This window comes from Necator americanus, chromosome IV (genome assembly GCF_031761385.1).
Source record: "Necator americanus strain Aroian chromosome IV, whole genome shotgun sequence".
NCBI lineage: Eukaryota > Metazoa > Nematoda > Chromadorea > Rhabditida > Ancylostomatidae > Necator > Necator americanus.
In genome coordinates this window covers 22,712,660-22,724,356 of record NC_087374.1, presented here as the reverse complement: position 1 = coordinate 22,724,356, position 11,697 = coordinate 22,712,660, and the positions used below count along the sequence as shown (strand labels likewise).

Sequence of the window (11,697 nt, the reverse complement as noted above, 5' to 3'; positions counted from 1 at the left end):
GTAGATTATAGGGAGGAGGGTGATTCCGTTCATTTCTTCCTAATTGCCGTAGAAAACGGCCCGGAAGATACGGCTTCGAGCGTTCCGGCGCACTATTTTCCACAAGGACTTCGATTGGAGCGCGCCAGCCCTGTGCGGCGCCGCATCTTCTGGACCGTTTTTTACGGCAATTAGGAAGAAATGGACGGAATTACCCTCCTCTCTATAACCTACTATCCCGTATACAAACACACCACCTGAAATTCGCACCACCTCAGATTCGTGGTATGCTGCCTTTAAGTAACTGCACTGTTCTCCATGACTTTACTATACATTTGGCGCCTCGTATCTTCAGTCAAGTGATACTGTAAATTTGATTACGATTAAAAGAATGTGTGTGTCAAGCATAGAACACAGATGTGTAGCAGGTCGCCGTCAACGTCATGAAGATATTTGGCTCCGACTGTAGGCACCGGATTTATAAGATTTAAAGTATCAAAACCTGCGGTAACATTGCACAACACGGTTAGTCATCTATATTTGTTGTTCTCCCACATCCAAAAAGAATCGTCCTAGAGATCATACACAATGACCTGTTTGCCAAACAAAAAAAGTTAAATCAAAACGTTGGGCTTTGGCTACCAACATCGCCGAAATCCAATGAAAAAATAATGGACGAATGGCTTTCTGTGCTAAAAGTAAACTCTGTACGTTTCGTCATTACTAACATAAAATATATATCTTTCGCAGTGCCTTAACATCAAGCCTATACCGGAAAACGAAGCACGAAGAGCAAAAGCTTTAGACACTATACTTTTGCAAAAACATTGAAAGGAAAATATTAAGCTTATTAAGCGCAAAAAAAAGACCCATATTCTAATCGAAGTCAATCCGAACAAAAGAAAACCTAAACGATTAGACGGGCATTCAGCTCCTGCTGGTCCCCTTCTACCTCACCAACTCAAGCGTCTGTGAACAGATAGCATCACATAACTGAGTAAACAAAGAACATGCACTCGACACCAGTACCCTTCGAGCTCTTCGAGCTCGACGTTGTCATAGGCTTGTCCTACAGGTCCGTCCCCCGTCGGTACATATTGTGAGTAAGCTTAATTACTCAGAACAAAAGACACTTGCCAAGGTCTCTTTCGTGTTTGTGTAATACATGCACTACAATGAATTAAACTGGAAAACATGTGACATTCCTGCATTTAGAAAAACCTAGGAACAAACGGTGAGAAGAAGTACCATACTAGGGGTTAAATATTTATTCTATTTACACTAATGCAAAACAATAGTGCTGGTCAAAGCGGTAACCAGCTATCAAAACCCAAGCACATGATCATCGAAAACCGACGGCTCAACAAATCAATAGACGAACCAATCAACACTAGCACACAGACAACAGCTCAGGTGGGCGATCATACGCTCGTCCATTGCACGGCCGCCTTCTGGCTGTACAACAACAAGAAACTCGCTCACGTTGCCACATGAAGTCCACAGTAACGAGGACATGGAACTAATAGATCTAAATCACACCAAACAAAATGAAATATAATGCTTGGCTGTGAAATCCGCGGAAAACAGTGAATACGCCTATGTAGATGCACTAAACAATTCGAATCACGACAAAAACGACCTTTTAAGGAAGTCATAGCTAAAGGCAACCTAATCAGAATGCATGCTATTGAAACAGAACAAGACAGCACCTACAACTACATAATCAACTGCAAAAATGAACTTAGCAACTTCAATAGTGACAATAACTGACATTCATGGCAATACCCGTGCCTTAAGGACTTAAGAGTAAGCAGGATTGCTCAAAGGACAGTTCTAATATCTAATAGCACATCAAAGCCTACAAATTTCTAACGAGCACTTTTTTTGCCAAGTATTTGTAAAGAGGAGTCACTCACAGAACACTTCAAGAAAAGTTATTGAGAGAGCATCTCTTTCAACAATTCTATAGTATAGATCTGACAATCTAATCTTAAATTTACACTCGTTACAGACATATTACAGTAATCTCAAATCTTACTATCTTCAATGAGATATACTTTAAGATAAACTCGAATCATTCTGCTAGGCTGTAAGGTACTCTTAAAATATCCTACGATCCCGGAGTACCTGTAAAAGCAACCACTGTGAGAATATGGACTGTTCTACTCTACTTTTCCAAATTAGACAAAAAAAAATAAGAGAAAGACATAAAGCTTAGCTTACTTCAAAAAGGTGGCAGTATATTTCTGGAAGAGAGGTAAACTAAAACGGTACAGCAGAACTACGATTCAGAATCACCATAATTTCTTGGATTTTCAAATCAGTAAAGCAAGAGATACCAGAAAATGTGTGTTTACCAAATCAAAAGAATCCGCTTGAATCACCCGAAAAGGAAGTAGGACAAAATAGCGAAATCACGTGCTCTGGTGACATCACTTTGCTGGTGGACTTTATGTTAAAGAAAACTGCAAGTCATCGACGTTGTTCTGGCCTAGGTTGCGGAGCGAAATAATTGCCCAGAGCGTCAATTTTAGCGGCCATCCACGTGAGCGCAGTTCTTACCCGTGTGTTCTCACAAATCCGGTCCCGCAAGCAATAGATGACCACTGAAATAACATTTATATGATACATGGGAAAATTGATACAGAAGAATAAAAAAGAAACTGTACAACTAGCTAGAAATGTCTTAAAAAAAGGATATTTGAAACCTGACCTGCAAAAGCTACAAGCAGTGATAGACTTAGATAGAACACATCCGGACGATCATCATATTCGATGTGAAGTGGACTTTCCGCACTACGTGCAGTTCCAAACAATGGCGTCACATCCGTCCAATCAAAGATGAAAGACTGAATTTCGAAAAAACGAAATATCCATGCTGTGAACACGATAAACGACTTCGCAGTTAAAATGTTATCAAAATAGGAAAATGATGATTACAAACCATAAGTCCCATGTCGTTGAGAGTTCGATCCTCCATTCGAGCTACGGCGGCTCCACTTACCCAAAGCATAACAGTAGGAGTACCAGAAACACCATACCGCGAATTTAATCTGTAAGAGTCTATATTTAGTACAAGCAGAACACCTTGTATTAGCGTTTGTACTGTTCATAGAACGACGTGAAATGCAATTTGCTGAAAATACGCTCCCTATAGAACGATCCCTCAAAAGTGTACCATACTCACTGCGAGAATTGAAATTTTGTTGAACAAGAAGACGTGAAATGGTCAAATAGTTTCCAGATGAATGGCTAATCACATTTTTACCTATCAATCTCGCTCGCTCGCTAAAATTCCATATTTATTGAATTATAAAGAAATCTATGCCATTTCACTATACTTTAGGAAATCTACGACTTTGAGTGGAAAAGTGTAACTCACTTTGTAAATTCTGTAGCATCAAAAGCAATAAATTTGATGCTACCATTATACATCTGCGGAAGCGCATTGAAATGAGGTGCTAAACGGGCACTAAACGGACATGTTGGAGAGTAGAACAATCTGAAAAAGGGTAAAAAAATAAATTTTGATCTTAAAAAAGGTATCTAAACAATAATAATGAACAAAACGTAGAGTTTCATGTATGCTAGACTCATCGATTGAAAAGTTGAGACTGTGTTAATTTAATGTTAATAAGTCTCGAGATTACGAATTAAATTTGCCAGCCACTATTAGAGTAAAGTTTTCAAAGAGAGAAAGATAAACTTACGTTATCATACACCAGGTCCTTTTATAAGGATCAGTATGTTGTAACATTCGAAGCAATGTGCTGGCATTGACGATGTCAACAGTAAACAATTTGTCATCATTTGGATCTGCGGAAGCGAATTTATTAATTATAACGAAGGAAGGCGCTAAGAGTTAGGAAACTGATTTCTATGAACTGACAGACTGTTTGACAGCGGTACTTGAACAGCCCGTATGGATCCATGATGGGATCATCACATTTATTATCGTAGTCTAGCGGGCATGCAAGATTGAGGACATGACTATAAGAGAAGTGACCACCAAGGGAAATTTTTATTCTTCAAAGAAAAAAGATTACAAAAGAAACTTAAAAAGTGAAGGAAGTTAAAGGGATAGTAAAAGGAAAAGCTCACAGAAAAAGCTCTTTTTCATTATATCGATGGCAACTTCCCCAGACGACATCGACCGTCGAAAGTATGGCTTCGTCGCCTAGTGTCCAAGTGAAAAACAGGGAGAGCGGCAAAAAGCGCATCTAAAACAGGTAACACATCAAAGGGTACTAGAGCTGCTGAACTCTAAAACTTCCAAGAATTCATAATTTACGCGCATTTTTCTTTCTTCTTCGAAAATTGCGAAAAATACACCTTCGTCAGAGAACTTAGTCAAGTAATAAAGGAAAACATGAAATTATAACAGATTATCCAAAAAAAGAAGCCAACGAAACTCAGCCAGCAAGAAACGAAGGAATTATGCCTCTTAAGAAATTCCACAATCAGAGAATTATGAAACATTGTATATGGCAGCTCCACATTGTTTACATGGCGCGAAAATTACTCTGAACAGTAGCCGAAGTAAATGCTCTACGAGCCATCTTCACCCCCGCAATCAAAAATAGAGATCAACCTTCAAAGGGGGAGTCAGCGTAGTGCTAAGGCTGATAGGCGTGCAGTGTACCTTTACTAAGCAATTTTACACAATGTGCAACATAAAATGATGTTTTGTGATATTCACATTTTCATTTCACATCAGAGTATATTAAACGGCAGTTGTCGGTCTTTCTCCTGTTCTTTTTTCCTGAATATTAATTGGTTCAGCAGCACACAATAAAAGTGTGTATGTCTGCGTATCTACCTATGGCCGGGTCAAAACGACATATTACGTAAGCGGCTGTGCTCGACGCGCGCGGTGGAGAAAGAGGTTGGAATCGAAGTGGGACAATCGCAAACCACAGCGTAGAATGGTGCTAGTAAGGCCCGTCCTACCATCCCACCCGCTATGGTCCACCTCTTCGAGCGCCGCCGCCTATGCAACTGTACCGTGCTTCATGTCATTTTGATCCTATGTCATGTATTCCTCTTTCAATGTGAGTCTTTTGGTGTAAGTGATTGTTCGCAGCTTCTACCTTCCTCTCCATTTTGTTCGTAGATTTCCGTTTGATCTCTTCTGCTATCCTTTGCTGTCGCATATACACGATCAGTAAGTTCTAGATTTGTTAGGAAGGAGTATGTTTGACAGGCGAACAATTTATACATTGTGCTCATATACAATTAAATGTCGTTTTTGAGTATGCATATAACGTCTTTGATGCACCTAGACACTTTTTATTCACTTTTGAATTTTCTCCTTTCCAGCGGTTCACATAATCATGTATACGCGACCACAATGGATGTCTGAAATCATAGCAAACAGTTCAAGTGGATGTCAACAAAGAAAATGGAAAAAAAATATAAAAGTTACAATCGTGCGAAAAACCACATGCATCAGAATGCAAAAAAAAGACAACAATGAAAGACGCAAAACAATATGGAGGCAAGCGCACCTCTACTGTGTGTTGCTGAATCAATGAACATCAGCGCAAAAAAGGGAGGATAAACAAATAACCTTGCACATACTGCGGCGTAGAAATTTGAATACGAGAATTAAAAGGTCAATGTTTCACAATGTCGTAACGGCCTGCACATTTTGTGTGGACGCAGAAACGACATCACATAGCACGCCTAATCACCCCAGTACTACGGTGGCCCGCACCAATGAGGTTGATGTTTGTCCGGATATTTGGCGTTATGGATACAATCAAGGATAGGATTTTTGCACTCTGAACATTCTAGTTTTTCAAAATAAAATCTTTCCAAATAGTCAGTTGCCCTAATCAAGCGATTGCACCTCCACTTATCAACGTGCCTTTGTCGACAATTGACAGGTACATTCTGCATTCGCAGCAGCACTTTTGTGAATTACAGGAGGTTCTGAGTTTTGTATCTGCTTCTTTCTGCTTCGAAGATAAGAGCACGTTTCCTTGTTTGGGTACCAGGAAGGTCCCACTAATGTTTTCTTCCAGTAGACGCTGTGATACTCTTGTTTTTTTTTAAAGTAACAGGTTGAACAAGAAATAAACGAAATAACGTCATATTGCCAAGTACCACATATGTGTCTTCATACCGTAACAGTTGCTCATATTTTCTTCCATTGAAGAAATGCCATTGAATTGAAGGGTTCGTTTTGTTCACCCCTAATACTCAGTCAGTGAGTGATTTCACTGCGTATCCGCCAGGCCTGCGAGGTGTCTACGCCAGTATTACAGCGAGGACGAACATCGCTGGTGTTTTTATTAGTATGAAACACTCATGCAAATGCAATTACATATTGCTTCACATTGCTGCAGTTTGTCTGGCAAACGCAAATCACTTCTGTTATGTAGTAATGTCTGAATCTGGAGAGAATTTGTTTATTAGTATTTATTTCAGGTTCCGAACAGGTTTCTGCGATGTTTGCTCCCGGCCCCCTCGTCCGCATCTCGCAGCTTGCATCAAAAGGTAATTCATTTTTTATGTCATTATTCGATTCATAACTTTTATGTCACAAATGTGTTTAATCTCTGACATTCATACGAGTGCAAGCATATTCAAAGTGATCTTCAGGACTTTGTTTCTTTCTCAAGCTTTATTTGTGTTTCTGTAAAAAAAAGCACAGAACCGAAACGAAGTTTTCGCAGAGAACGTTGTTTAAAGTTGTTGTTAATTTGTTTAAATCCATTTATCTAAGATTTATTCACACTTGTCGAAGCAAGCATTTTTCCTGTTATTGTTGAGCAAGAATATTTTGAATAGTGCAATTCTTATGACTGCGTCGTAGTGATGTAAAAAAAGGAGTGACACAGCGTTTTGTCTACTAATGCCCTTTTCCACTTTTCTTTCAAAGATGTTTTTTTTTGCCGAATTGTTTTTTTTTTCGTTGCGGACGCAGTATCATATGTAGCCTGTAATCACTGATGAGTCAAATATGTCAGTCAGGAAAGCTTCTCAGAGTCAATGTTTGCCGGTCGATGCTGACCAAAGTCGGATCAGCGCGATAACATTTCCGGTCATTTTTCCTTAGTATTAAAGCTTAGTTGTGAACATACTTTGAGTTCATCTACTTGTTTTTGCACGCTGAAATTCTCATCATTTTTTGCTACCCATATTTAGATAAAATTTTACGAGCTCTATTTCTTCAACAATTTAGTATTTTCAATAAAAAGGCACCCAGCTTATTCAGGTGTTGTTATTTTGCAAAAATAGGGTTGTGACATGTTGTATTCTCAGCCAACTCTCGCAGCATATTTGTGCCATCTAGATTATGTTTTAGCAGAATAAAGTACATATGAGCTTTCCTTCGTTATGAAATTCTTGAAATAATGCTCATTTTTCTTGTCCTTTCTTCGCATTTTCCGGTACTTCCTTAATTTGTATCTACTGCTGCTTCGTATCTCTACATCTTTCGAACTCAATCTTTATGAGATTTGGTGGGAAGGAAACACAGGTTTGCGAACCGTTTGCGGACCTTACGCAGCATTTTCTTTTGTCATTGACTTCTACGGAGCGCCTTATCATGGTTTTCCAGTGCGACACAGCCTTCCGTTTTTCGTAACAAGATAACGTCTTTTATGAGCAATGGTACGACGAACATGCAACTAAAATAGAAGTGATGATGATTTTTTGGGAGAAAAGCCAAGTGATATCACTATTAATTTAATAATAGAAACCGTCTCGTAGAAACCATGACTAAGTAAACGTCAATACATAAATCCGTTTCTCCTCAAAAATTAACGATAGAGAGCTACTTTGATGGGGATGCTTAAAGAAAGGCTTTTTTCACTTGCTCATTAGACCCGCAGAAAATTTGCAGAGTTTTATAAATTTCTGAAAGAATGGTAAAACTTTAGCAGAGACAAATAAATAAACAACAAGAACCAAACACTGATGTATAAATAGGTAAGTGTAATAAAAATAATACCAATGAAAATAATGATGCGAATAATGCAAATAAGGGCCTGTGATGTTTGTTTTGTTGTTTTTTTTTCATTCGTATTGAGAATGCTAAGCAATGAGAAATTTACGATCTATCTTATGAACGTTTGTTTTCTAGTATTTAAATCTATTGGAAAAGAGTGTTCAAGAAAAGTGAATACTATTTGTGTTAAAAAGTTTTGTGCTGTATGTTTCTTGTAAATATAGTAAATTTCAGAGAATGTGCGCATGTACAATACAACGCGGCAAGCCCTCAAAATCAACAAGAATACGAAAGTAATAATTCAAGGGATTACAGGAAAACAAGTCTGTCTCAAATCAAATGTCTTCCATCCACTCCCATTTTCATTTTATTGAACATTGTTTTGCTCAGGGGACCTTTCACGGAAAACAAATGATTGACTATGGAACGAAGGTGGTGGGTGGTGTGAACCAAAAGAAAGCTGGTGAAAAACATCTCGGTCTACCAATATTCAGGGATGTTAAGGAGGTTAGCGAATTTCGATTCGTTTTTTTGTTTCGAACTTTTTTTGCGATCTATCTTTGATTCGATGGTATTTATTTCTTGAATTATTTTCTGATTGTTTGATGTGGTTTGTAGCTGCCCCCGCTCAACTTTAAAAGATGAATTCAAGACGAAAACACGTTCAAAATTGGTGAAAAGACAGTGAGTGTTGATTGATTTAGTTCAAAGGCACATCACTATCATGTTTGATCTTAAGTCCATTGTAATGAAGGGAAATCAATGTCAGTCAGTGCATTTGCACTAATAAAAACGACTTACTTTCCTCCGAGTTCTGCTAGCAACCGCTAGTAGAACCATAGAGTTGGCAAGTTGATCATGAAAGAAGAAATCCTGACTGTCGATAGCTCAATGGTGATCACTAGATGACCGCCGAATTACCATGCTTTACTCACAGTTTTCAAAAGTAGCTAAGCTTGTTTGATATATCTGTAGAATTATTTCTGTGGAGACACAATCAAAATAAATACTTCCTTACTGAAAAAAAAAACTCATGTTTCACTTTGCGAAAGGACGGGAACAACCGAAATACCACGAATATTACTTCAAGAAAGAACATTGCGAAAAGAAAAATTGAGAGGAGCTGCAAAGAATAAATAAGCCTTATAGTTAACGAAATATTGGGTAAAAAGGTAGCGCTGTTCGGCTCCAGTGTTTGGTGTCCAATAATGTAATGGTTGCGTGCGGCGCCTGCAAGCAGCCTTTGCCTTGGGGCGGCGAATCCAACTGATGATGCAACTGTTGAATATGTAAGAAAACGTAGAAATCTTTGGATGTGCATCATGCCAGTGATATAGATTTTTAACCTGATTCCCACTGCAATTCTCTCGAGTTTGGTGATAAAGTGCTTTGCGCAGATCAGTTTGTTTAGGATTGCGCCAACGCCTTCAATATCAGTTCAGAATCTTAAAGGTTATATGAAAGCTCATGCGGTCGATACAATTGCAGGCTTGACATTGGATGAAGTTAGCGTTTTGTAATCGCCTCAGAAAAATTTGGAGCCAATTTCATTGAACAAGAGGGGTAAATGACTCGGTAGTACTAAGGCGGTTCAAAGCCATCGATTATGCAGTCGCTATGAAATCTCTTGCCACTACGCTACATTCACTTAGCTTAATGATAATATTGAAAACATGTTCGAATAAGAAGAAAAGCTGCCATAATGAGTAACAAGAAGGGTGAAGTCTCTGGCGTATCAATTCGCCTGGGACACACCAACACGTTTGACTGCAGTTCGAAATCGTTAAGGTTCATGTGCGCCTGTTGCCCTAAACAATGACTTGCGGAGGCCAGCCAATGTGTCATGCCAGTGTTTTTGTTTTACCAGACAAGTTTGGTTACAATTTATCGTCTACACAGGGATGAAAGATTTGTTTGACGCAAAACAAATCTTTCATCCCTGTGTAGACGATCAAATCATCAAATCCAAATCATCAAAACGCAAACCGCAAAGGGGTTTTAAACTATCGATCGTCCAGTCACAGTCGAACCATCCCGTCAACTGTGCTAGACCCGCTTCCCATAATGTGTACTTTATTTTTGAAAAAATAGAAGACGTTCCTGCTTATCAACGTTTCTGTCGTTTAGGCTCGTGAAAAGACAGGAGCGGATGCATCCGTAATCTATGTACCAGCTCCTTTTGCAGCCGGTGCTATCAACGATGCGATTGACGCTGAGATCCCCCTCGTCGTATGCATTACCGAAGGAATACCTCAACAAGTGTGACTACATTTCCTTGATCGTGTACTCATGTACTCTTCCTACATTCCGTGAGAATCAGCCCAAAATCTAGTTTTTCTAGGACATGGTTCGTGTCAAAGATCGATTAGTAAAGCAAAATAAAACTCGGCTTGTCGGTCCCAATTGTCCTGGAATAATTGCAGCAGAAGAGTGTAAGATTGGTATTATGCCGGGACACATCCATAAGAAGGTTAGTTTGTAGACTATATTTTCTGTTAAGCAGTACTGTTCCGTTATTAGTTTAGGGTGTTATTGGAGTTGTATCAAGATCTGGTACCTTAACTTATGAAGCAGTCCACCAAACGACTGCAGTAGGCCTTGGACAAACTCTTTGCGTTGGGATTGGTGGGGATCCTTTCAATGGAACGAACTTTATAGATTGTCTAAGCATTTTCTTGGAGGATCCTCACACAAAAGGTGAGTTCTGCAAAAATTACGCTCGACATTGATACTGCTAGTGTCTTCAAAGATTTCCCTGCTCACTTGCGATATAAAAAAAGCTTTTTTCGCACAGAAAGCAATGTGGAACTTTATCAGGGTTTATGCAGAGGAGTAATGAGAAGCAGCTTGAGCGTTTCCGTTAAAATTTAAAATGAATCACCGAATATGCATTTTTAGGTATTATTCTCATCGGAGAAATTGGTGGATCCGCAGAAGAAGAAGCTGCTAATTTCCTCAAGGAAAACAATACTGTAAGTGACCGTTGCATCATTATTATCTTTCACTGTACATTTATATTTCGTTCATATAGTTTTCATTTGCTCCCGCAAAAACTGGAAAGTATTGGTCTTTTTTGAAGATGTGGAATTTGTTGCTTTTTGCATGTATTCTTCTTTACAATATTTGCAAGATAAGTAGCATGGAAAACGACTGCTTTAAAATTTCACATTTGTGCTTTTTCACCACCATGTATCTATTTCCTGAAAATTACGTTCTACAGGGTCGCTCAAGAAAGCCTGTTACATCGTTTATTGCTGGTTTAACGGCGCCTCCTGGAAGGAGGATGGGACACGCCGGTGCTATTATCAGTCATGGAAAGGGCACTGCTTCCGAAAAAATTAATGCATTGAAGGAGGCCGGTGTACATGTAAGTTGATTCACTAACCTTCCAAATTTAATCGGTACTCACCTTTCATGTATCCAAACATATTTTTCCTTATCTTAGTTACCTTAAATTGATGCTGCTTACTTTTAGGTGACCGATTCTCCATCACAACTTGGAGTTACAATAGCTAGAGCACTTCTTGAAAAAGTTACTCACTTGGATAACTAACAGTTCCCTATGACCGTTCTTTCTGTGTTCATAGCTTCTATTCTACTCGGTGTTCTTTAGTGACTAGACTGTAGCATAGTTTTATTTTCTTGATAAGTTCATTGAATTTGCAATTCTTATCTATTGCGACTGTGACTACCTTGTCACGTCATGTTGAGGTGATTTTGTTTAATAAAATGTGTCTTGCGGAAGTGATGCAAAAATCGAG

General features: G+C 38.8%; 2 protein-coding genes across 5 annotated transcripts; one reads left to right on the top strand and one right to left on the bottom strand.

The window, feature by feature from the left end:
- Positions 1-2,079: 2,079 nt before the first annotated feature.
- Positions 2,080-5,557, bottom strand: RB195_002390 (uncharacterized protein; the record flags this gene model as incomplete). 3 transcript variants are annotated; one of them, XM_064199632.1, is made up of 9 exons in its annotated part: positions 2,080-2,106; positions 2,542-2,585; positions 2,693-2,828; positions 2,924-3,032; positions 3,362-3,481; positions 3,690-3,795; positions 3,869-3,969; positions 4,081-4,199; positions 5,549-5,557. In XM_064199632.1, 9 exons carry the CDS (start codon positions 5,555-5,557, stop codon positions 2,080-2,082), a joined length of 771 nt encoding a protein of 256 aa, XP_064055513.1. The 3 variants fall into 3 exon arrangements, with proteins under 3 accessions (XP_064055513.1, XP_064055514.1, XP_013299743.2); XM_064199633.1 differs by lacking the exon at positions 5,549-5,557; XM_013444289.2 differs by lacking the exons at positions 2,080-2,106; positions 5,549-5,557 and adding an exon at positions 5,070-5,132 and having other exon boundaries at positions 2,452-2,585.
- Positions 4,943-11,489, top strand: RB195_002389 (uncharacterized protein; the record flags this gene model as incomplete). 2 transcript variants are annotated; one of them, XM_064199631.1, is made up of 10 exons in its annotated part: positions 4,943-5,030; positions 6,412-6,480; positions 8,171-8,259; positions 8,327-8,443; positions 10,064-10,195; positions 10,278-10,406; positions 10,462-10,633; positions 10,835-10,908; positions 11,157-11,303; positions 11,412-11,489. In XM_064199631.1, 10 exons carry the CDS (start codon positions 4,943-4,945, stop codon positions 11,487-11,489), a joined length of 1,095 nt encoding a protein of 364 aa, XP_064055512.1. The 2 variants fall into 2 exon arrangements, with proteins under 2 accessions (XP_064055512.1, XP_013299742.1); XM_013444288.2 differs by lacking the exon at positions 4,943-5,030 and having other exon boundaries at positions 6,432-6,480.
- Between the last annotated feature and the right edge of the window lie 208 nt (positions 11,490-11,697).